Raw genomic sequence first — 25341 nt, forward strand, 5'->3', positions numbered from 1 at the left:
GTGTCTGTGTGTGTGTGTGTGTAGGGGAGGAACAGTGGAACTGTCCTTGGGGGTGGGGAAAGGGAGGAAGAAGAACCAGGGCACTTGGAAGAAGCGGGGAGAGTGTGTGAAGTGGCTTCCCCGTCCCCTCTGTCCTCTTCTTCCTCCTTTTCTGCCCTCCCTCCCCCACCCCCACTCCCACTGCAGACTTCGGAGGAGACAGAGATGAACACATCACAGGCTCTGTCCCCAGGTGAGAGAACCAAGAAGCGACCTTAGTGAGGGGACCTGAGTGGGGGGAGAGTCATCTATGCTGAGTGCAAAGTGAGAGGGACACGCGGGGAGGGGAGGCGGAGCTGAGAGTGAGTATTTGTTGGAAGAGTGAATGGAGCGCCCACCGGCCAGGTGGGGCAGGCAAGCATCTGGGTGCAGGAGCGCAGGCAGTGGGTGAGGCCATTGCTTCCAGTTCTGCTACTTACTAGCCATATACTCCTAGGGAAGGCACTCCCTGATGTCCAGCCTCAGCTTTCTCACTTGTAAAATGACATGACAGGGGAGGGGAGGGGGGCAGGAGGGTGGGGTGGCTGTGAGGTTCAGCCTGGCACAGTGGACAACAGTGGGTCCAATCGTTAGCCTCTGCAGCCCCCTAAAGGGACAGAGGACCAGGGCCACAGAGCACCTTTTCACATTTATTAAAACTTTCCATCTCACTCTGCAGCAGCAAGATTTCTTCTGAGGCCTGGCTCAATTATTCGCAGGTACCAGATCAGATGGGCCTAATTCAATGACTCCCCAGCTGTCAACAGGATGGAGGCTAAGCCCCTCAGCCTTTCTCCCTAACACGAACCCTCTGCTCCAGGCAGGCTGGTCTCCTCGCCACCCCACCCCAAAACCCCCAGCACACACGTATTCAATCTACTATATACCAGGCCCCGACTCAGGAATATAAACCCTCAAGTTGCTCACAGACTGGCCCCTTGCCTCAATCTATTATACTTCAGAGCATAAGCCACATATATAATCATCTCCATTGGCACATGAACAATCACCGGGCACCTACTATGTACCAGGCAGGGTGGCAGGCTCTTTTGGTACATGACCTCCTTTGATCCTGCAAAGTGGGAATTACTCATCCAATTTTAAGATGATGAAACTGAGACTCAGAGAAGTTGAAATGATTTGCCCCATGGCACACAAGTAGGGGAACTTGGCCTGGACCCCACAGCTCATGCTCTTACCACCACGCTCCACTGCACCAGCAGCTCAGTGCTGGGCACTTACGCATCGTTAAGGTGAGTTCCCTTATCCTCGTCCCCCAAAGTCAGGACAGGCACTTCCTGACAGGCTCTTTCTTAGGAGAGATTACCAGATATGTACCTCTGCTCCAAAAGCACTTCTGTATGATGTTACAGTCCTCAAGATGGCAGCTACGGGGAGCAAAAGAGCTCCACGCCATGAGGCAGAGTGAATTAGCCAGCTCTCCTCACTGTGGACTGATTCTTACTAGTTCGAGGGTATACGGCATCTTATGACCCTCAGTGCGGGGGTGCATGCCACCTCAGGGGTTTACAGGCTCTTATGCGTTTAGTATACAAATTATTAGTTACATCTAGAGAACCATCATCATTAACACTGTGCTATCCTACACCTCTTCAGGACTAATGCCCAGCCCAATGGTCAATCCACCCCTTACTCCATGAAGCTGGACCGCCATTCTTTTGTGAGGTAGCACAGATGTAGAAAGAATGCTGGGCTCTATTATGGCTCATTCCCTAACTGGCAGCATAGAATTGGAGAAATCACTACTCTCTGGACCTTGGTTCGTCACCTATAAAACAAGGGGGCTGTGTTAGTTGAGTTCCAATCTTCAGGCCCTAAGATACTTAGTTTCTTCGGAATCCCAAAGTTTCTCTCTTTTATCAATTGGGTTCAGCTACCTATGGGTAGAAACAAAGACCCAGGGTACCAGATACCAGGGTACCAGGGTACCTCCCTTTATCAATCCATGTCAGGAAAGGAGATGGATTTCTCCTGCTACTCCTATGGCTTTCTCCCAATGGAAGGCCACTTCAGACCCCAGGGTTCTCAAAAGGCTTGTCTATGCCAATTCCCATCCTCAAGAGTAATGCTCAATAAACAGTAACTGGTTGAAGCCTATGAGTATAGTGACCATATTTGCTGAACCAAAAACTCAGGCATGTAATGAGACCAAGGATTTTGACATTGCTGCTTCCAGGTACAAGGGGCAATCTGGCAGATGGGAGAATAAATGGCAAAATATCGACAGTTCTTGAACGTTTGGGGGACTTATGGGGACAACAGGGCAGAATAACTCAAAAGAATAGAAGCCTTTGAGTTGCCATACTGGGGTTGCTGCTCTCACCTCCTGACTGGATTCCCTGCCTCTCATTTTGACCCTCCAAGCTATCTATAAACAGTACCTCAGAACACAATAAGGTGCCTCTCTCCCAAGAACCTGGAATTAGATAAATAAGGTTGTCCTCTGAGACCTAAACTAATAAACCAAAAACGCATCAGAAACGAGATATGCAAAGTTACCTGAGAAAGAGAGACTGTTTCTCAAGCCAGCATTTGAGCAACACGTCTACAAAATCAGGTGTCCAACAGAAAGGAGCTTGGACACGAACAGAAGTACATTTTTTAAAGGAGACTTGAAGAGCTACTGTGTACAGGGCTCCTCCTAGAAGTGTCCTGAGGAGAAAGAGGTGGGGTACCCTGGCCCAGGGAATCATAAAAGTCTCTCTAAATGCTGAGAACCAGCCCTGGGGCAGCCAGGCAACTGATCTCCCAAACATCAACTTGTCTAACTGCAAGTCTCTTCAATGGGCAACCACCTTGTCTCACTGGCTGCTAAAGGAACATCTCTCAAGCACAAATCAGTTGATGTGGTTCTGCTGCTTCAAACATTCACTAATTTTCTCACCGATAATTTTCCCACAGACGATTTTCCCACAGACTTCCGTGCCAGTCAAGCCCAAACTCTCCAAAGCTCTAAATCTTACTCCGCCCTCCCATCTACTTTCTTAGAACATCTGGTATTTGTTCCCTGGAACACTCTTGCTCCTCTTTATGTTTTTAAAAATTATTTTAAATTTTATTAAAGTGATATGTAAACTAGTTTAAAAAGTCAAATTCTGAAAGGATCTTCAAAATAAAAGTTTCCTTTTCAACTCTCTTAGTTACCTTTTTCTGAGTTTACTTTCATATTTCTAAAGTATACGCTTATATTGCTAATCCATTTTTGGCGTTGTTGTGTGTGTGTGCCCTTTAAACTTTTTTTTTAACCAAAGTAATACATGCATATAGATTTTCAAGTCACATAGTACTGCAAGGATTAAAACAAAACAAAACACACAAATTCCCCACTCTACCCCTCCTCACCCCCAACTCCCACTCTCAGAGACAAACTGTTTTCAAGTCTTTTAACTACTTTTTCGGGTATTTACCTCCTCATTTCTAAGGAACACATGCATACTTCTATTTCTTGATTTATTTTTTTCAGTTTTGTATATCATGTACTGAATTCCTACCGTGCAGGGAGAGGGTAGGGCTCCCTAACACACATAACCGCCTCTAGCCCCCAGTTCTTATGCGGGTGCACTGTCCTTCCTTCCCGTTCTACCACTGTAGTTATAGCACAAAGTTTTGGTTAAATCAATATTGGTGGCTTACATTATCATGACTGCATCGATACTAATAATGAGTAAATCACATCATTTGCTATAATTACATTTTCCTTCCCATACAACTTTTTCTTTTCCCTGGTGTTGATGATTATTTATTTATTTATTTATTTATTTTTTTTTTGCTTGCTTAGTTTTCTTCATGTATATGATCAATTCTCCCCAAACTTTGTGAGTAGTGCATTTCTCTTCTCAATGTGTTCTGACACATCAGGTAATCCATCAGATTTTTTTTTCCCTTTGAGACATCATTCTCGCTGCAATCCAGACTGGTTGCTCTCCAGGCCTGCACAAGGTTGCCCGTAGATCTGCTCCCTTCTCCATCACTCTGGGATTCCCTTCACCTCTCTTCTGTGTTAATTTCCTGTTTCCTGGATTCCTTGGCCTTTTTTCTGAGTTTATGCCTGCATTTTGCTGGAGCACATTCTCCAGTGCTTCCTCAGAAAGGAGGCCTAGGACATAAAATCTTTAGCTCTCCTTTGTCTGAAGATGTCTCTATTGCGCCCTCACCCTTGATTGATAATTCAACTGAGTATAGGCTTCTAGGTTGGAAATTATGGTCTGTCAGAATTTTGAGAACACTTTGCTCCATTGCCTCCCAGCTTCCAGTGCTGCTGTTGAGCAGTCCAATGCCATTCTTTTTCTTGATCCTTTGTACATGATATGTTTTTCTTCTGGAAGCTTTTAGGATCCTCTCGTTATCCCTGGTATTCTGAAATTGCACCGTGGCATACCTTGGTGGGTTTTTTTTTTAATCAATCATTTATGTTGCTGGTTACTCGGTGGGATTTTCATTCCTTTAGTTCTGGGACTTGTTCTTGTATCATGTCTTTGATCCTTTCCTTTCTGCTGTTTCCTCCATTCTCTATTTCTGGAACTCCTATTGTTGGATGTTGCAGTTCCTCAACTGATCCTCCCATGTTCTCATCTTTTCTCTTCTGTTGTCCATCTCTTTGCCTTGTTATTCTGCTTCCTAGGATATTTCCTCAACTTTTATTTTCTAATCCTTCTCCTGAAATCTTTATGTTGGCTCTCACTATCTTAAATTTCCCAGGTTTCTTCCCCTCTCTTCATTACCTCTGTTCCTTCCAAGTTTTTTGGTTTGTTTGTTTGTTTGCTTTTTGGGTCATTCTTGCAGGTTGATGGGCTTCCTCAAATAGCCTTGTACTATCTGATCATCTCTGGCTACCTAAGGCTTGTTTTTTTTTTAATGCCAGTTACATTGAGGTTTAACTTACATAAAATGAAATATACCTACTTTAAGGGTCCTTGGCTGGTGAGCCCTGGCGATCAGTTCCCATGACGGGAAGCTCTGTGTGTAGATGGAGCTGGCCCGGTGAGGGGCTTCACTACAGAGTTTATGGGCTGAGAGCCTGTTCTTTTGTTGGAGGACTCCCACAAGTCATCTTTTGGAGGCCTCTGTCAGGGGCCTTTCAGTTTCCCCAGAGAAGAAACTTTTTCTGTCTCATGTGCTCCTGACTTTGGTGTCCTGGAGGTAGGCAAGTGGAAGGAGGCTGAGGTTCCACCACTTTAGGGTACAGATCCCTTTGCTTGCAGCCTTGTTTCACCCCCATCCTCCACTGTGCCTGGTGTCCCCAAGCCTGGAGGCTCCTAACTTAAATTTTTCCAAAGAATCACCCTCCATCTGTAGAGATGGAGCTGGGGAGGGGTGTCCCGGCTGAATGGGGTCAGGGAGGGGCCAAGAGGGTCTGTTCACAGACTTTCAATATTCTCCTTGTTTTCAGTTCCATGCCTCATCCTGCCTTCTGTGCTTCACGGTACCTCTGATTCCCGAGCATTTCTGGGGCTTGCTGGGTGGAATAGTTTACTTCTGGTCAGCATCCCAGACCTTGTGTTTCTACCTTTTTTATTCCTTTACTCAATTTCAGTGGGATTTGGGGAAGCAGCAGAGATAAATAAGTTTACTCAATTAGTTGTGTTTAACAGGAAGTTCCCCTTCGTATTCCAGCCAACTCTTATTCATCCTCCGTGACTCATTTAGGCAAGACCTCCGCCAGGAAGCTTATCTTAATGTCCCTAAGTTGGATGAGGAGCCCCTCCTCTGTTCTCCCACAGGATCCTTTTCTTGCCTCCATCACAGCTCTGATCAAACTGTTTTGAAAGTGTCCGTTTCCATGCCTGATTCTCCCTGTAGACTGGGGCCTCCTGGCAGTCTGGGGCCATGTCTTAGTCACGCCTGTGCCCCCAGTTCCCAGGGTCTGGTCCACAGGGGTACAGAGTAAATATGTGATGATGGACTGAATGAATAAATGAATGACTATATGTATGAATCAGACCCAGCCAGAGGGACCATCTAGAAAGGGAAATAAGCTGAATACAATTGTTCTTATACAAGGCCAGTTCCCTAAAAGCTCTAAGTTCCCTAAAAGCTGTATGTGCAAAGATGCCTACTGCAGCATGATTTAAACCTGTGAAGGACTTCCCTGGTGGCACAGTGGTTAAGAATCCGCCTGCCAATGCAGGGGACACAGGTTTGAGCCCTGGCCCGGGAAGATCCCACATGCTGTGGAGCAACTAAGCCCATGCGCCACAACTACTGAGCCTGTGCTCTACAGCCCGCGAGCCACAACTACTGAGCCCGCGTGCCACAACTACTGAAGCCCGTGCGCCTAGAGCCCATGCTCAGCAACAGGAGAAGCCGCTGCAATGAAAAGCCTGTGCACCGCAACGAAGAGTGGCCCCGCTCGCTGCAACTAGAGAAAGCCTGCACACAGCAGCAAAGACCCAGCGCAGCCATAAATAAACAAACAAACAAAAAAACAAATAAATAAAAACCAGTGAAAAAAATAGGCCCAGCATGTTGAGAGGATGGTTAAGTACATTATGGTATATCAGTTGCCATTAAAAATGATGCTTCTGAAGAATATGCAATTACATGGGGAAATGTTCAAACGAACAAAGCAAGAAAAAATTGTATGTGCTGTGTTATTTCAATCAGATGAAAAGAACGCAGAGAACAAGGGAAATACATCAAATGTTCAGAGTAGCTGCCTCTGTGTGTTGTAATTATGGGTAATGTTTTTCTCCTCTACTTTTCTAAGTTTTTCTAAATTTTCGAATGGAAGAATGCATTAAGTGTATACTTTTTAAAAATTTCCTAAGAAATGAAGTATCCTGAGATACTTATGAACAAAATATTGTGAAGGGGACCCAAGGGTCTGTGTACACTTCTAGCGGCAGTTGCTGGGAAGGCTCCGTTCTTCACTGGCCAGAGATCCGGAAGGCCCAGGCCCATGGAACACCAGCCCCACCGCAGCCCCCACCCCCACTGCAAAGCAGGACCTAGTTCAGGAAGCCAAAGGAGGAGGATCACGGAGCCCAGCTTTTTACAAATTGCAATATCATAGGCTGTACTGGGAAACAGAAGGTCCTACACTGGACATCACACTTCAGAGACCTCTCTCTGTGAGGTAAAGGGTCTGTGGGGCCAAGAGAATATGCCCATCAGGATCTCTGGCCCTCTCCCTTCTAGACTGCACTCAGGTACCTGGAACCCAGAATTCCCTGTCCATATTTCTTGAGCTTACTTGCAGGAATTGTGTGGTCTTATTATCCAGGTCCATCTGCTAGGCCCAGTGGGTGGTCAATGGGAAGGGAAAATAGACAGGGTTTGGATGTGGGCTGGGGTATCCATACACATCTCAAGGCTCCATATGAACTACAGGTGGGAAGAGAAGGGGGAAGGGCCAGTGGCCTCAACTGGTACCTTGCATGGGCTGCACAAACATAGAGGCAGGCAGGTCCATAGGTCCCTAGGCCTCAAGGTTGGTAGAAGGGCCTACCTTGAGTGTTAGACAGATCTAGGTTCAAATCCATTTATTTGCTGTGCAACCATGGATGAGTCCATTCCCCTCTCTGAACCTCAGCTTCCCCAACTATAAAATAGGTATAATAATTCCAATCTCAGAGAGTTGTTGTGAGGTTTGCTGGGGGCACAATGGCTTAGAGGTTATGAGCACAGGCTTTGGGTCAGACAGGCCGAGGTTTGAATCCCAGCTCTGCCCCTCCTAACTATGTGATTTACATCTCTAAGGCACAGTTTGCTCACCGATAAAGAAAATAATAGCACTAACCTGATAAAGTTGTTGGAAGGATTATGGTTGTAATGAGTATGTAATAACATTAGAAAATGCTTAAATGAGAAAAGGCTGCTTTTACTAATGGGCGTGCAAATATTGGCTATGGTAGGGTTGACCGGCCTTCTGCACTCCCATTCTCCTGCCCAGCTTTATTTTTCTCCATAGTACTTATTACTATTTGACATATTTTTGTATCTTCTTGTTTATTTGTTTCTTTTCTTTCCCCACCCCCTACATTCACACACTAGAATGTTGTCAGCTCAGCAGGACAGAGGTCTGTTTTGTTCACTGTTTCCAAGTGCCTGGATCAGTGAGAGACTGAAGATGTTCCTCAACAGTTGAGTAGACATCTGCCATGTAGACAGGGGTAAAAGGTATTCTTGGCCAAGAGAACAGCCAGAATATAGGCATGGACCCATAAAGAAGTCCACTTTACCGAGGGTATCCTAGATACTTCAGTACAACTTGAATGCAGGTCAGGAAGGGAACAGAGTGGCTAGAAAGATGAGTGGGGAAAGCGGGGGTGGGGGGAGGGCGGGGGGGCAGGGGGATGAATTGGGAGATTGGGATTGACATATATACACTAATATGTATAAAATACATAACTAATAAGAACCTGCTATATAGCACAGGGAACTCCACTTCGTTGTACAGTAGAAATTAACACAACATTGTAAAACAACTATACCCCAATAAAAAATAAATAAATAAATAAAAACTAAATTTAATTGAAAGGTGAGTGGGGCTGTGGCCTGACCCAAAGGAGCATGCGAGAGCTTTCCTAGACCACAAGTGGTGTGAAAACCAACTTGTGACAGCCAGGAAGTGGTAAAGCACTAGGGGAGAGGCAAAGATGCCTCCCAAGTTCAACTGCCACCTAAATCATGATGATGTGAAAGGCCAAAGTTAAAACTTTTTGAAAGATAATTCAGGTGGAGGGAAGACTCCTTTCTAAGGGGCCATCTGAGCCAAGAATCAGACCTAGAAATGACAAATAGGCAAGTATAGAAGTCATATGGATGAGGTAATAGTGACATGCAAGAAAATCTTATAAGGTTAATTAAAGAGAAGAAAAACTAGATGGACCACAGGACAAATCAGAAACCTTGTTGGATAATGTAACCATTTTCAGCATTTTTCACATGACATTGAATGGATCCACATGATCCACAGGCCAAGATGGTGGTGGGGAAACAAAATGAAAGCCCATGGTGGTTTCAGTTGCTAGTTATCTTTCTGTTGATGATTACTCTTCCTCTAGTCCTTTGTTACCACTGCTCATTGAAAAGTCCTGGGATGACAATGACGATGATGATGATGATAAAGATTGCTGCATCAAAGGAAATATCTGTCTATCACTTTTCAAATTTCTTTTTCAGAAAATAAAGAGGCAAGTATCACTTCACATTTTTATTTTAAAGAAAAGAAAGACAGGCAGAGACTACAACAAAAACAGCATTGAACACCAGGCAAGAGTGTGAACCTCATTGTATAATTGCCAGGAAGCCCCTGGGGGTCTCGAACCAAAGAGTGACAAGGTCAAACGCTGCCTTCCTAACCTCCTGCTCCTTTCAATCACTAAAGCGGCATTTATTTGGTCCTTAGCATTTCTGCCTTCTAATAATCCAAAAAGAATAAAGTGATTATTAAGCACCTACAATGGTCCAGGACTTGTGTTATCTTCATAACAGCTGTGCAAGGTCATTATTATTCTTCTCATTGTATAGATGTGAGAACTGGGGCTCAGAGTAGCAACGTGATTTACCTAGAGTCACAGGGCTAATAAGTAGTGGAGCCGAGACTCAAGTCTAGGTTTGTATGATTCCAAAGCCAATGCTTTTCACTGCTACAGCTGTGGCTTCCTTCTGTCATGCCAGAGCTAGGCAGCACTTCATCTCCCACAGCTTGGCCTCTCTCCCTCATCTGGCTCCGATCTCCCCTCCACACCATGAGCATTCAGGGGGTGCTTCTGGAAGAGACAATCATTCAAGGATGGGAGGCGGGGCACCAAAAAGGGAAGGTGGGGTTAGGCACAGGTACTGCAGCCCAAAGCAGCTCAGCACTATTACAAAAAGAGAGAGAGAGAGAAGGAAAATGGAACTGGCTCTCCAGCCCTCCCTTCTTGCTTCCCTCTGCTGGCGGCAGAAGGATGGAGGTTCAGCCATGATGGCAGAGACAGTGGGCGGAAGGGGGCGCAGCAAGAGCAGCCTGCTATTGCAGAAGCCTCAGCTCAGCCTCAAAGCCCCCTCCTGTGTGCTTGGGGCCCAGCTCTGGCCCACCTGCTCCCACTGCCTAAGCAAAGGAGGCCAGGCTGTTCTCCAAGCACCCACCCAATCCTGCCAAAGCACAGCTCACAGCAGACCCAGACCCTCTCAAGTCACAGTGAGGGCACCCTGAGAGGTGGAGGGACTAGCCCGGGGGTTCAGACAGAGGAAGGCAGTGGCAGGGTGGGGGTCAGAACCCAGGTCTCCAGTCCCTCAGCTGAGGGTTCTCTTGATGGCATGGTCTAGATGGCAGAGGTTGAGGAAAAGGGGTGCTCAGGAGGCTGCCACAGGAATGCTCATGACAGGGCTGGAGCCAGAGGCAACACATGCCAAAATGAGACCATACAGGGTTGGGTATTTGGGGGTTGACTAATAATTTCCATTCTCAATCTGGATTGAGAAAGCAAAACAACCATTTTTTAAAAGTAGCTTTAGCCTTAGTTTGGACCTCAAGAGCATAAATCTTTACCTCTCTCTTCTGTCAGGACCCTGCTGAAAAGAATGTGAAGGAATAAAATAAGGTAAGAAATCATAACAGTGAAGAGGATGGGAGAGGGTGATATCAATGGGTGAGAGATTTCAACAAATTTCTGGGAGCAAAAAACAAAGAGAAGAGTGTTCACAGTTGAAGGAGAGCCAGCAACGCCACTCAGGGGGTTGCAGCTGGAGAGGGAGCCAGTCAGGCCAGCAGAGGCCCAGAGAGAGTCCAGACTTGAAGATGGTAGGTACAGGGGAGGGTAGGAGCAATCAGGGGCTGAAAACGGGGGGATAAACTGAAGGTAAGTACATGAAATCCTTCCCTGTGCCCCCACTGACAACTCCCAGATCCAAAACACAAGCTGCCTGGCTTTCATCCCTAGGCAAAATATCAAAGGAATTAAACTATCTGGGATTACTCAGGGCACCTAGTGGCATGTTGGTGCTCCCAGAATAAAGTGCTTTTCATTCTGGCATTTGGGGGGCACCCATTACAACTGCCACTTCCCCGGCGGCTCACCTAAAATAAAGCCAGCGAGTGGACAGGTCAGCTGGATATACAGACATCTCACTTTGTATCAACTCATTCACAAACTATAAAATAGAAAATATGAGAGAAAAGGTGAGCAGCCTAGAGGATCAATCCAGGAAGTTCAACATCCAACTAACAGACATTCCAGAAAGAGAAAACAGAGAAAATGAAGGGCAGGAAACTACCAAAGAAATTATGTAAGAAAAGACAAGGTGCAGCAAGTTGAAAGGGCTCACTGAGTACCAGGTAGGGTGAATGAAAAACAGACCTTGAGGGGAGTGTTGGTTTTATAGGTGTGTTTGGCTTGTAGAAACTTGACCATGTGATGTGAGCACTTTTCTGTATACATATTTCAGTATGAAGTTTTAAAAAAAATCCCCCTCCTAAAAAATCTTCAAATAAAATGTCCCCAGAAGATGTGCTATGATTATCCTGTGGTTTCAAGGAACACCACACAACAGTAAGTTTAAGTAAGTACATAAATAAATAAATAGATTGATAAGGTGGAAAGTCTAAATAGATCAATAAGGTGGAAAGTCCTGACCCAAATATGTAACAAAGTAAAAAGCGGCATGACTTTGAGCAATTCGTAGAGCATAAGAGACGAAAATTCATTTGATCCTGATGCTAGGAAAATTTTCCTGGGAGTACAGAGGTTGGGACAGTGGACCTGTGGGAAGTGATGTGTAATTATAGTACACTGTTTGGCCCTGCAATGAATAATATGACATAGTCATAATCACATAAACACCGTGTATTGGTGGTCAACTTTTAAAGTCAATCTGTCCAGAAAAGCACTGAAGACCTAATTATTGTTACATAACAGAATGCAAATGTAGTCAACCTTGCTGGATGCAAAAGTACAGAACACAGAAAGTGGGAGGTGGAAAGGTGGAGGAGAGATGGAGGGAAGGATGGGGCACTAATAACTATATCTTACAAACTGAGTGGTCAAGAGATACTGTGGAAAATTGATGGAATAAGAAATTACAGTCTAAGTAGTATCTAGCAAAGTTACAAAGGTAACTAATAGAGGAACCAAAATAGTAATATAATTATTAAAGTTTGGAAGGGGGAAAAAAAGAGTCAAGTGTTGTAAATAAGCTAAATTCTCACTTGTCATAGTAGAAAGAAGTCAATAGATGATGTTTAAAGTTGATAAATGAAGAAAAAACCAACAAAGGATGTTTATTTGGAGATATGAAGTCACCACCAGAAAGCCTCAATGGTAAAAGTGGTCACCTCTGGGGGCTGGGAAGTGGGGGTCAGGGAGACATTGGCTTATTACCATGCATGTCCTTGTGTACTATTTGCCCCTTTAAAATTATGTATATGGGGACTTCCCTGGTGGTCCGGTGGGTAAGACTCTGTGCGCTCCCAATGCAGGGGGCCCAGGTTTGATCCCTGGTTGGGGAACTAGATCCCACATGCATGCCACAACTAAGAGTTCGCATGCCGCAACTAAGAAGTCCACATGCCACAACTAAGATCCCGAGTGGTGCAACTAAGACCTGGCGCAGCCTATATAAATAAGTATTTTTTTAAAAAATAAATAAAAGTATGTATATGTACTGCTTTGATTTAATTTTTCAAAACAAGTCCCTCCTCTTTCTTTGGACCTCAGTCTCCCACACGGTCCATATAAAATGGGGAGGTTGATGACTCTAGGTGATGCGAAGTCTTGTTCTCCAAAATCCATGCTTCTTTCTAGAGCAGAAGCAAGACCAGTGAAGGACCAGGGAAGGACCGACTCTTTCCTAACTAACCCCTCGACTCCTCACAGATGCCTTCTCAGGTGCCCCAGCCTGCACCACCCTCTGGTCCTCTTCAAACCCCACCATCACCAGTCCAGCCTCACCAGTCTTCCATTCATTCAACTATTTACACCCATTAGTTATTTATACCTGTCTGAGTCACAAAGGATTTGAGGTGGATTACTCTAATAACACAGATAAGGAAAGAATAAAAATTGAACTAGAAAATAAGAGCTCAGAAAAAGAGATCAACAAAGATGCTAGAGCTGTAATTCAAATTAACTGGTAGCTGAGGCAGAAAGCAAGATACAATGAGCCATGACAGCCTCATATTAGGAAGGAGGAAATATACCAGTTTTCAGGGGAAGCAAACCTTTGCTGAGCACTGAATTCTTCAAGTCATTGTCCATTGTCCATGGGAGATTTCATGAAGGAGAAGGAAATGACTGTTCTTGATTTGTTTTGTTTTTGTTTTGTTAAACTTCAAGTTGTCCTATTGTAATGATGTGCTATCCAGATATCTGGATGACTTATCTCCTATAAAAACTGAAGAATCCTAGGTAATATCATGATTATGAAATGAGGTATGATAGCATATGTTTTGGCACAATCATGAATTATGTCATTGCTTTTCTTCCCCCGGAAATGACTATTTATTGAGCACCTACAAATATCAGGGAATGCCATTCAAATGATCTTGGTCAATCCTGAGAGATGGGCATTGTCATCCCATTTTACAGATGAGGAAACTAAAGCTCAGAGAAGGTAAAATGACCTAGCTGAGGTCATCCAGTTGGTTGGGGCAGAGCCGAGATTCAAACTTAGGTCTGTCTGTCTCCAAAGCTCATTCTTTTTTTTTTTTTTTTTTTCAAAGCTCATTCTTTACGTATCATACCGGGGGCCTCAAAACAAAGCCACCCAGGCTAGAGATACCCTGCCTAAGGCAATGGGGACACAGTGATGACACAGGCCCGCCCTCTTCCATGAAAACAGAAAAAGGGGGACGACAGGCCTTGCTGTCAAGCCAGAAACTGCCTCTGAGCTGCCTCAGTTACATTAAATGAGGACCTGCAAGGCAGAAAGCAGCAGAAAGAAGGCTGGGCCTGGGTGGAGAAAAGGAAACCACAGACCCCAGCTATGAATCTAACCGATCTGATTTCTGACGGGCTGAACCAGAGCAGAGGGTCTGTCTGCCACTGAAGCGAGAGATCCTTTACTTAGGTGATGCCTACTCTTTATCGCTTCCTCCCCAGCAAATCACCCAGCCTCCTGGAGGCCTGGTTTTCTCATCTGTAGGACAAAGACAATGATCCCTACAACCTTCACAGGATTTCAAGGCATAAAATAGCACATTTAAGGAATGATGCTTTAAACACTGGCATTAACACTAGAGTGACTTTTCTAATCAGAGCTCTTCTGCTCACACGTTGAGTGGCCTCCTACAAGTCCTTTCTCTAGGCTCCAGTCTTCTCATCTGTAAAATGAACAGCCTGATTTTTAAGGGTCCCTCCAGCTGGAAGGTTCTTCACGTTTATGCTGATATTATTAAAACCCTACTGGTCATGAGTTGCTGCACTCCCTTCTGTCACAGCACTTATCAGTGTGTTGTCACTGTCTTTCTCCCCCAGTAGATTATCTCTACTCCCACCACCCAAGTTCAGGCCTTATCACCTCTCATCTAGACTGTCCCACAGCCTCATCACTGAATGCCCTCCAGTCTATCTTCCAAATTGCCCTGTAGCAGGATCTCTCCAATACACTGCTCTCAACACGTCACCCCATACTCTACAATACACACCTCTTCCCTCAGCTTAGAACTCTATGTTGGTTCCCAGTTCGCAACAGAATAAAGCTCCTTATCCCGCTACTCAAGTGTCCTCATGATCTGCACCAGCCAAGTCGTCAGACTCTTCTCTGGATCCTCCCTGCCTCCCTGTTTGTGCTCTAGTTTGTACTGACCTGGTAAAAGTGTTCCCCTCCCCACCTCCACATACCCTGCTGGTCTCATACCTCTGTACATTTGCTCGTGCTGTCCCCTCCGTCTTAACCTCCCTTTGGTTCCCAATTCCCACCGACCCACATGCCGTCCTTCTTCACCTAGCTAGCCCCTACTCATCCTCCAAGCCTCAGATCAGGCATCACCTCAGTCTGGGTAGATGTCCCTCCTTTGGGCACTCGTGGCCTCCCGTGCTCCCCTCTGGCATAGCACACAAGACACCATGTTACATTTGTCTTCTCCACCCAACTGTGAGCTCCCTGAAGCCAAGAAGCGTATACTATTAATCGTGGAACTCCTTGCCTGCAATAGCACAAGCTGTGACACATCCCAGGTGCACAATATTCACTGGACGGCCCTCTCTCTCTCAGAAGTGTGATGAGCTCCCACATGACCTCTCGTTCCTGCCCTTCCATGGCACGGAATTTTGCAAAATTATTATTATTAATAATAAAAATGCCTACCACCGAGTAAACACACACTCTCTGCTGAACACTTCTCTGTCATCTCACTGAATTCTCACAACAATCATGACAAGATGGGTCATTTATGAATTGTCTAGCATATCAGATGTACAGTTGTGAGGGATGCCTCCCAGTTTTGTAAGGAAATTTGGGGAAAGGAAGAAATTAGGTACTTTTTATCACAGATATAATGACAATAATTCTAAAGTGGTTCTATAGAGGAAAATATTGGTTTTATTCAGGTGAATGCAGTATACTGCATCTGGAATCCAGTAGGAAATCACAAGGCCCAGCCAGATATGCAATCTTATTACCCTTAAAAAAAAAAAAAAATATATATATATATATATATATATATGTATGTATCACATAGCTACAAAGAAATGCATTTGATATTAGTGAAATGGTACATATCTGGTGATAATTGTGATAAATTTCCTTCTAAAATGTTAGAGGAATCATCGTGATCTGTCGTGTAGCCCTGGCTTGTCATGTTTGTTTTAAAAAGGATGTGATGCGACGATCTTGGCTGGGTTGTTTTGTCTGCTACATTCCACCTCTAGAGGGCAGGGCAGCCTCACGTATTGTTTTCCATCCTTATCCCTCGGTTTTTTCATCCTGATCAGGACCTTGCTGGGTGTGCTTGGCAGCCAGGAAACTTTCTGATACATTTTTGTGGGGCTGGGGGGAGGGGGGAAACAGGAATCGCACCCATCAGAAAATAGTTTTATCCCCATTGACTACTTGAGAAAACGGAGGTTCTGAAAGTTAAGTGACTTGCCTAGAGTCACAGAAATTCCTCCTTCCCACGGCACCACATTTTTCTCCATATGCGAAGGTCCCAGAGAGCTTCAGCTCCTAAGTGCTTAAGAACAGGCGTCCCAGGACTTCCCCAGCGGTCCAGTGGTTAAGACTCTACACTCCCAATGCAGGGGGGCACGGGTTCAATCCCTGGTCGGGGAACTAACATCCCGCATGCCACACTGTGCAGCCAAAACAAAAAACAGGCAGACTTGCGTGAGTGCTTTTCAACACGGATGCCTGGAGAGAGACCTGACACCACAAGGAAGTGAGGGTAACTAGCAAATGATCTTGCCCTAAATGACTTACCACAACAGAGGAATAAGTCATTTACTCATCATTCTTCCCCATGACAAGTGTTGATTCTTCTGCCAGGGAACATAGCAGAGAATGAGCTAGAGGGGCTGTGTCTTATTCTGACTCCAAGACACCGTGCCTAGCCCAGGGTCAGAGCCCAATAAAGATTTGATGGGTAAATAAGTAATTTCCCACTGGATGAGGCAGAGGGCACACAGGTCCTGTGCAGGCCTCTTTGCTCCTTTCAGGACAGAAGATCCCGCATTAAGGGAGAAGAACATGGTATGACATGGCCATGGCATGGGAGGGACAGGTAATGATGAGCAGATTGGCCTAAATGTCTCTGAAGTCTCATCTGACTCTGCTACCCTGACATCCTATGAACTGGGAGACTGGTGAGTGGGAGGAACACAGAGGGCAGAGGCCAAACAGCTCCAGGGAGCATGAGGAAAAAGCCACAGAGAAGCCAGGAGAACCCTGAAGTTGAGTCATCTCTCTCTACAGGAGTCCTGAAAGGAAGAACACCTTAGGCACCCCTGGCCATTAGTGCACCGGGACTTAATCTGACAATCATTTGTCTACTCAACATTTACTGAGCAGCTACTATGTGCTGTGCTATGTTTTTCCAAGCTTCTAGCTCCTTCAGTTACGCCCACAGCACCTAGCAGAGGGACTGACACAACGTGCACATGATATATGTGTATGAAATCTTAATCTGACGGAGCCCTCAAACTAGTAGAGATGACACAAGATGTAAACAAATAAAGGTATAAAAAGGGGCAAAGTGCTTGGTCTGGCTGTACCTCATCAGGGGCCCAAGGGAACAAGAGCAGGAGGGCATCGATTAGGAGACTGTGGTCAAAATCCAAGAGGCTATCAGGAGAGGGAGCTTGACTCAAGCAGTGGTCCCAGGAGCTCTGCTGGGGGAAGCCCAGAGCCACACCCAGAGCATCTTTACCGTCTTCACACCTGCCTGCAGGAGGCATTGGTGGACCAAAGGCTCAGAAGCCAGATAGTTCTGGGCCTCATGCAGTTGTGTAACCTTGGGCAGGTCATCGCACCTCTCTGACCTCTCGTTTCCCTGTCTGAAAAAAGAGGATAATACCAATATCCACCTGGCATGGACTCTGTGCAAATGAGATAAGAAGTAGCATGGAATGGTGGGTGAGAACGTTGTGGACGGACTCTGGAGCCTGGCCACCTGGGCTCCTTCTAACTCCTTCTCAGTTCTGCTACTTATTCACTGAGTGACCTTGGGGAAGTTATCCAACCTTTCTGGGCCTCGGTTTCCTCATCTGTGAAATGGACTTAATAACAGTATCTACATCAAAGGATTCATATGGCGATCGAATGAATTAATACACAGAAGGCACTTAGAACAAATAGTGCTTGGCACACAGTAAATGCAGGTTAAAAAAAGACGTTAGCTATTGTTACATAAAGCCACATAGGGTGGTGCCTGGCACATAGAAGGCTGAGGCTCACTCAGCACATGTGCGGCCCCTTCTCCATGCCCCAGGCCTCCTCTGTGCTCCCAGCAAACTCAGAGGCCACAGGAGGCAGAGGTGAGACAGATGAAAGAGTAGCAGAGGGCAAGCCTGGGTCCGGTCTTCCTCCCACCTCCCCCTCCATCCGACACCCACTCTCTCCAAAGCTCCCTGCCCAGGTCTTTGACCAGTGGCCTGGCCTCCACTCCTCACTGCCCTTCCTACCCATTTTGTCCTAAGCACCGGCACTACAGTGGGTCAGGCTTGGTCCCCTGTGTCTTTGGCCAGGGAAGGGGGTGGGAGGGCTCTCAAGCCTCAAGCGCAGAGAGTCTGGTGTTTGCTCAGCCTGGGGGCCCCTCCTGCTCTGTGCACACAGCCAAGAAATGTTTGTGGATGACAACAGCCCCATTCTCGCCCCAGATCTGACTGAGAAGCAAGATTCCTCTAATTCTCATTCAATTCGACATTATCATTGCCTCCCACATAAGTATAATGCTCCCAACACAGTGGGGGGAGGGAGAGAAATGGTACTCCCTCCTGGGAAGAAGGAAAGACCCCCACCCCCCGCCCAGGAAAAGTGCCCAATACCCCAAAGGAGACAGACTTCCCCAAGGCCCCTCCCTGGGCTCCCTCCCTCCCTCCCAGTGCCCTCAGCCCCCATGGGGAGCGCACTGACACTCCAGCGCACACACAAGACAACCCGGCAACTGTGCCTGGAGCCTAGACCACGCATTGCCCTGGCTGTTGAGAACACCAGGCCGGTCCTGCTGGTTGCTGTTCCCCAATGCAAGCCAGCCTGCTCGGGGTGGGGGGTGTTGCAGAGGATGAAGAGTTACCACCAAACCAGCTTCAGCCCACCACCGCCTACGGCAGAGCCGGAGCTGGGCCCAGGCAAAAATCGTAGGAAATGCGGCTCTCTTCAGCGTGGAGGACTCAGCAGTGGCCCCCAGCACGCCTGTAAATCATTCCAGGCGCCAGAACTGCAAGGGGGGCCAGGCCAAGATCAACAACGAAAACAGAGCTCTTCTCTAACCATGGGGAGTGGGGGGTAACAATTCCAGGGAAAAAGACCTGAGCATTGCAGAGACCAGCAGCTGCTAAAAAAACAAACAAGCAAGCAAAGACCTCATGTACAGAGAGGCCCAGTGGCCAGAAGGAGGTCGGGCCTCATCGTGCGCTATGCTGCACTAGAAAGGCCACACCCAGAGCACAGCAGAAGGCAGACTGGCATCCGGGAACCTGTCCAGAAGAGACAGTGCGGGAGGATGTGGGAATCCTGGGGGGATGACATAGGTGGGGGTGGACATGACAGCTGCTATCAACTGCGGTAGAGGGCAAGTTCACAGGCTCGGGAGTCTGTCTCACAGATAGTGTGACCTCTGGTGTGTTACTTCACTTCTCTGAGCCCTCGGTTTCTTCAGCTGTAAAACGTGGGTTGTGGTGACAGACAGACAGGGTCCCTGGGCAGAGAGGCCCTTCAACAAGCAGCAGCTGGGCCCAGGCCCCTCTCTCCCCTCTTCCTCCACCAGAGGGAGCCTGGGGACCAGGAGCGCCCAGCATGTACCAGCTCTACCTAGCCTCCCCCAATGCTGCAGCCTCTGCTGCTCAACACCCACCCTGCCTGCCCTGGCTTCCAGCGGCAGTCTCTCACCCACTCCTTACAAACCCAGAACAGGCCTGGCAGGGGAGTAGCTTGCAGCAGCTGTGGCGACAACACTGGTTAGTGCATCAATAGGCCCTCCTGACGCCTGGTCGAGAGAGAGAGGGAGGGAGAGCGGAAAGAAGGGAGACAAGGCCTTCTGCCCTCCCCCATCGACTCCCCCTCTCATCACTCATCCCAGAGCCATCTCCCCCTGCTCAAATCCTCCAGATACCTCAGGCTCTCCTGGCCTCTCCCAGTTGGTGACCTGGCCAGGTCCTGAGGCCAAGAGACTCCTTCAGGCTGGAAAGCTCCAGTGGAAAAATAACAGGCCTCGGAGACAGGTGGACTTGGGTTCTAGCCCCAGCTCTATTAGGAACTGGCAGTGTAATCTTGAGCACGTTCCCTTCATTTTTTTTGGAGCCTCAGTTTCCCCATCTCTAAAATGGAGTTGCTAGTGCTCACTGCACAGGCCCTGTTGTGAGGACCAAAAGAGGTAATAATGGGTGTGCAAATATTTAATATATGGTTAGGAGAAATTCAAAGTACCCTCTAAATCCCCGTATTAATCCAGTAGGAAATGTGAAGCAAGGGAATCCAACAAACAGCCTGGAGGGTGCACAAAAAGAGGGAAAGGCCGAGAGGCAGGCCTGTCCAGATGGCAGAAGCACGGAGCTCAAGAGCAAACAGGCTTGCAGCCAGCCAAGAGATTCAGACCCACGTCTGCAGGATGGAGAATCTGAGAGGAATGGAATCCTAGAATTGGGGAAGACCCAGGTCATTTCATTGGGCTTTCCACCAGGTTCAGGAATTATGCTTTCTCCAGCCCTCCCCGACCCCCTTGAGGCAGTCCACTGCATCACCAGACAGCCAGGTTGGAAAGTTCTTCCTGATTTATCCCAGAATTTCCCATTGCTCCTGGTTCTGCTCCCTGGAGCCACACATAATGAGGCTGCTTCCTCTGTCACAGGTTTGACCACTCTGGAAAAGTCTTCCGCAGCTAGGCTAAAGGACCACAATGCCCATACAGTCTCCCTCTGTCCCCTCCCCATCATGGCCCTCTCCTGAAAAGGCCTTGCTTGGTCAGTCGACCTGGCCCCTCCCTCCAGTGTGGGGCCCCAAGCTGCACACAGTCAGTCCTCCTGGAATGGGCTCCCAGCAGCCCTGCCTGGGCAGAAGAGCCCATCTCCCTCTGGGGCGGCCCACACCAAACCTCAGCTGAGGGTGCACTGCAGTGAAGCCCAGCCGAGCCCTTGAGCTGCAGCTGCTGCTCCTGGGGCCCAGCCATCTCAACCCAGCACCCCAGCCTGCTGCCTCACCACGGGGGAGTTGCAGAGAGCTGTCTCCCGGCAGATTTCCTGAGGCAGAAGGCTTCCCCACCCCCAGCCCAGCCTCCAAGAGACACTCCACTGGTTGTGGCACATGGTAGGACCAGCTGAGCAGTGAGAGGAGGGGGAAAGCTGTCCATTCGCTAGAGGACTTCAGACTTGCTCTGTAGTGGTGGCTGGATTAGTCACAGAACCATCAACTCTAAGCTGGAGGGGCCCTTTAAAGAGCATTCAAGGCAGACCTTGCCTTTTAAAAAGATATGGGGGAACTGATGGCCTGAGAGAGGAAGGGACTCAGTCAAGGTCACAAAGCCAATCTGCAGCAGAGCTGGAAGGGGAACCTGGGTTTCCTAACTCCCAGGTCAGTATTCTTTCCAATCCAGCAGAAGAGAAATCAGGGAGCCTTTAGGGCAGCCCTGTGGAGCCTGCACGCCCTTGACTCTCTTGGCCTGACATTTATCCCGACCAGCTCACCGTGGTATCTGCATGGAAGAAGTGGACCCAGCCCATGCCCCACCAACCCAATAGATGTTGCCAAGGTGTCCCAAATAGGCAGAAACACAGACCCCAGCACAGAAACTGGCACTGATCCAACAAGAGGGAAGATCTGTAGACTTCCCTTGCTGGTACGCTCTTTAATTGGGTGGTTTTTCCTTGAGGGTGGAGAGGGGGTGGTCTTTGAGGAACTAGCCAAGGGCCGGGCCTCCATCTTTGCTCCCCCGACCAGGATGTGCTGCAGTTCCCCTCAGAGGGATATCAACCTGCAGCAGCCATTCTGGTCCCCACCTGCCTCTCTGCGAAAGGATGGAGCTGAGGCCGCCAGAGGAGATCAGATCAGGCCTGTGCTCAGGACCCGCAGAGGAGACCGGAGGGGGGGTGCTTTCTTTCCCTTGGGGCTCTGATCTGACACCGTCGGAGACAATAAAAACCCCAACCGGCACATCCAAATAAAATAAATAAATGAAAAGCCATCCTCTGGCAAGGATATAGCGAGGGGGTGAAGAAGTGAAGGGGATGATGACTGCTCCCGGCCCTCACTGGCCACGGTTTTGAGAAAGAAGAGACGCCTGCACTCATCGGGCCAACCCACTCTGGGGTAGCTAGAGAAGGGGTGTCGGCTGCACGAGGGGGACCCGGCTTCTCCCGGCAGGTTGGGACTGGAGAGAAGGACATGGAATCAGGCACCGGCTTCTTACTTTACCAGCCATACAAGTTGGAGAGGGAACTAGCGGGGAAGAGCCAGGGAAGACAAACACGCGTTCCTTACTTTCTCTGGAGGGTTGTGGCCGGGCTGGTGCTGGTACTGGTACTGTGGCCGCCGCCGGCCCCGGGGCTGGAGCTCCTGGATGCGCCACGGCTCAGCTGGCCCCGCTCTCGCGGTGGACGGGGCCCCACGCCCACCGCCGCCGAATAGCCGGATTCCTTCTCGCGGCCCGGGTGCGCTGGCCCGGCCTCCCGCCCGCCACGCTCGCGACCCAGGGCTGGGTTCTCGTGGTGCAGGTGGCACTGGGCCACGTCGCGCTCGCGGGCAGAGTAACCAGCAGTGTCCTGGAGTGGGTAGGAGGCGTCCCGCTCCTTGTCCCGATACACAGCCTCCCGGTTCTGATAGGCGCCGTCCCGGTTCGGGTAGCCCACGTCCCGGGCCGCCTGGTGGAACTGACTCTCCCGCAGCTCGCGGTGGTGGAACTGGGTCTCGCGCAGGTTCTGGTACTGGCTCTCGCGGCTCGGGCTATCCCGCGCACCGTGGGGGTCCCGGTGCAGCTCCCCGCGGTGCAGCTGGCTCTCCTCTCTCAGGTCGCGGTTCTCCTGGGTGAGCTGGTCCAGCTGGCCCTCCAGCTCTTCGATGCGCCGCCGCTGGGTCTCCAGCAGCTGCTGCTGGCTCTCTATGATGTTGTTCAGCTCCAGCAGGTACTCCACCGCCCGGTTGGGGCTCTCGGATCCCGGGCCGCCCGGGGGACCCGACCCCGCCTCCATCCTGGCGGCCCAGGGGCAGGGGAAGGGGCAGGAGAGCCCGGTCCCCGCTCGCTCACGGCGCCACCCTCCCCCGGGCCCAGCCGGGGGAGGGGGCCGGCGGGACGCGAGGGCGCGCACCGGGCTCGAGGGCCCGGGGGCCCGGGGGGGCCCGGGAGACAGCGCTGGGGCAGGCGGCACGGGGAGCAGGAGCTGAGGCTGCCGCTGCCGCTGCCGCCGCCGCCGCCGCCGCCACCGCCACCGCCACGGCTCTCGAGGACGCGGCCCACGGCGCTCCGCCCGCTGCGGAGTCACTGCGCAGCGCGGCCGCGCGGGACCGCCCCGGCCGCCGGCCCGCCCCCCGCCCCTGCCCCCACCCCGCGCGCCCGGCCCGCCCCCGAGCGTCCCACCTGCCACCACCGCCCGCACCCGAAGCCGGACCCGCCCCAAGGCACCCGGGCCAGCCCCATCACATTCCACCGGTCCCAGAGTCTGCACTTAATGCAGCCTAAAGAAGCCCTCCATCCCAGTCCGTTCCAATGTCCCTTGGGTCCACCAGGCCCAAGATCCTCGTCTAAGACCTCCCAGAAAACTCCATCCCAGGCAGCTCCCAGGTCTGGGCATCACACAGACTCCCCATCCCCTGGGTCTGCCAATCCCAAGTGTCAGATTCCCCATCCCATCCAACCCCTGGACCTCCTACCTCAGGTGACCTCTCTCTAGCCCACAGCATGGGCAGTCCCAGGATCTCCCACTCCAACAAGCCCTGGGACACCCCATCACAGCCAGTCTTAGGATCAAAGCCCCATTCATTCATTCAACCCCCATTTTCTGCTCTCTTTTGGAAATGCTCACCTCCATTTACTCCATCACCTCCATCCAATGAAACTGTACCCATCTTTCAAGACTTACATGCCACTTTACTGAAGCCAGCCCTGATCTCCCCGGCCAGGATCGCTCGCTTCCTCCACACATCTTTTGTGGCACTTGTGGGACAAGTGGAACTCTGCTTTATAGCGCATTCATTTTTGTTCTTGTGTCATGTCCTCTGCCAGACCAAGCTCCTTAAAGCCAGAAACATGTCTTCATTCATCTTTGTGAGCAGGTTGGGGTAGAAGAGAAAGCTTGAGTTTTACAGTCAGACAGAACTGGATTTAAATTTCATCTTCTCTCTGAACTTCCATTTCCCTATCAATAACACCTACCTCACAGGAGTGGTCTTGGGAAACAGCATGCAAAAACATTTGTCACAGAAAAGACAACACAGAAAATGGAAGAAAATATTTGCAAATGATATATCTGAATATGTAAAGAACTCTTACAGCTCAACATCAAAAAAACAACCCATTTTTTAATGGCCAAAGGACTTGAATAGATACTTCTCCAAAGATATACAAATGACCATTAACCACATGAAAAGATGCTCAACATCATTAGCCATCAGGGGAAGGCAGATCAAAACCACAATGAGCTTTCCATTGTAACTTAAAGGGAAACTTTCACAATGTCCAGAGCCCTTGATATCCTGAGATGAAGGAGGGGGATGTCCTTAAATTCCTTGCAGCAGGAACCCACTTAGGTGGCACCAACCTTGACTTCAAATGGAACAGTATGTCTACAAAAGGCAAAGTGATGGTATCTACATCATAAATCTAAAGAGGAGCTTCTGCTGGTGACTCGTGCCACTGAAAACCCAGCTGATGTCAGTGTCATATTTTCCAGGAATACTGGCCAGCAAGCTGTGCTGAAGTTCGCTGCTGCCACCAGGGCCACGCCTACTGCTGGCCACTTCGCTCCTGGAATCTTCATTAACAAGATCCAGGGAGCCTTCCGTGAGCCACAACTTCCAGTGGTCACTGATCCCACCGCTGACCACCAGCCTCTCACAGAGGTGTCTTATGTTAACCTGCCCACCATTGCTCTGTGTGACACAGATTCTCCTCTGTGCCACGTGGACACTGCTACCCCATGCAACAACAAAGGAGCCCACTCAGTGGGTCTGATGTGGATGCTGGCCTGGGAAGTACCATGCATATGTGACACCATCTCCCATGAGCACCCACTGGAGGTCATGCTTGATCTCTGCTTCTACAGAGACCCTAAAGAGATCGAAAAAGATAAACAGGCCACTGCTGGAAAGGTGTGACCGTGGAAGAATTTCAGAGTGAATGGACCGCTCCAGCTCCTGAGTTTACTGCTACTCAACCTGAGGTCACAGGCTGGTCTGATAGTATGTTGGTGCCCTCTGTGACCATCCAGCAATTCTCTGCTGAAGATTGGAGCACTCAGCCCACCACTGAAGACTACTCCCAATGCTCAGGCCACTGAATGGGTAGGAACGACCACTGGGTAGTTTGAAGCTGTTCTTCCATAGGCTCTTAAACAGAAAATGGAAATAAAGTTGTTGAAAAATAAACATCAGTTTCTTAAAACACACACATACAGATACCACTTCACACCCACTATGATAGCTAAAACAAAAAGGACAGACAAGGAGAAGTACTGGTGAGCATGTGGAGCGATTGCTGGTGGGAATGTAAAATGGTTCAGTTGCTTTGGAAAACAGTTT

The 25341-nt window shown here is 48.8% G+C and overlaps 1 protein-coding gene and 1 pseudogene across 2 annotated transcripts in view; one reads left to right on the forward strand and one right to left on the reverse strand.

The window, feature by feature from the left end:
* IQSEC2 (IQ motif and Sec7 domain ArfGEF 2) overlaps window positions 1–23037 on the reverse strand; it is a 75321-nt gene extending 52284 nt beyond the window's left edge. For both annotated transcript variants that reach the window (XM_059910851.1, XM_059910847.1), the window contains exon 1: window positions 22090–23037. In XM_059910851.1, coding sequence (XP_059766834.1) covers window positions 22090–22796 — 707 coding nt within the window. In that variant the 5' untranslated portion in view covers window positions 22797–23037. The remainder of the gene's footprint in view (window positions 1–22089) is intronic.
* Window positions 23038–24276: 1239 nt separating this feature from the next.
* On the forward strand, window positions 24277–25125 carry LOC132357069 (small ribosomal subunit protein uS2-like; annotated as a pseudogene).
* The last annotated feature ends 216 nt before the right edge of the window (window positions 25126–25341 follow it).

Source organism: Balaenoptera ricei, chromosome X, assembly GCF_028023285.1.
Source record: "Balaenoptera ricei isolate mBalRic1 chromosome X, mBalRic1.hap2, whole genome shotgun sequence".
In the NCBI taxonomy this organism is placed as follows: Eukaryota; Metazoa; Chordata; class Mammalia; order Artiodactyla; family Balaenopteridae; genus Balaenoptera; species Balaenoptera ricei.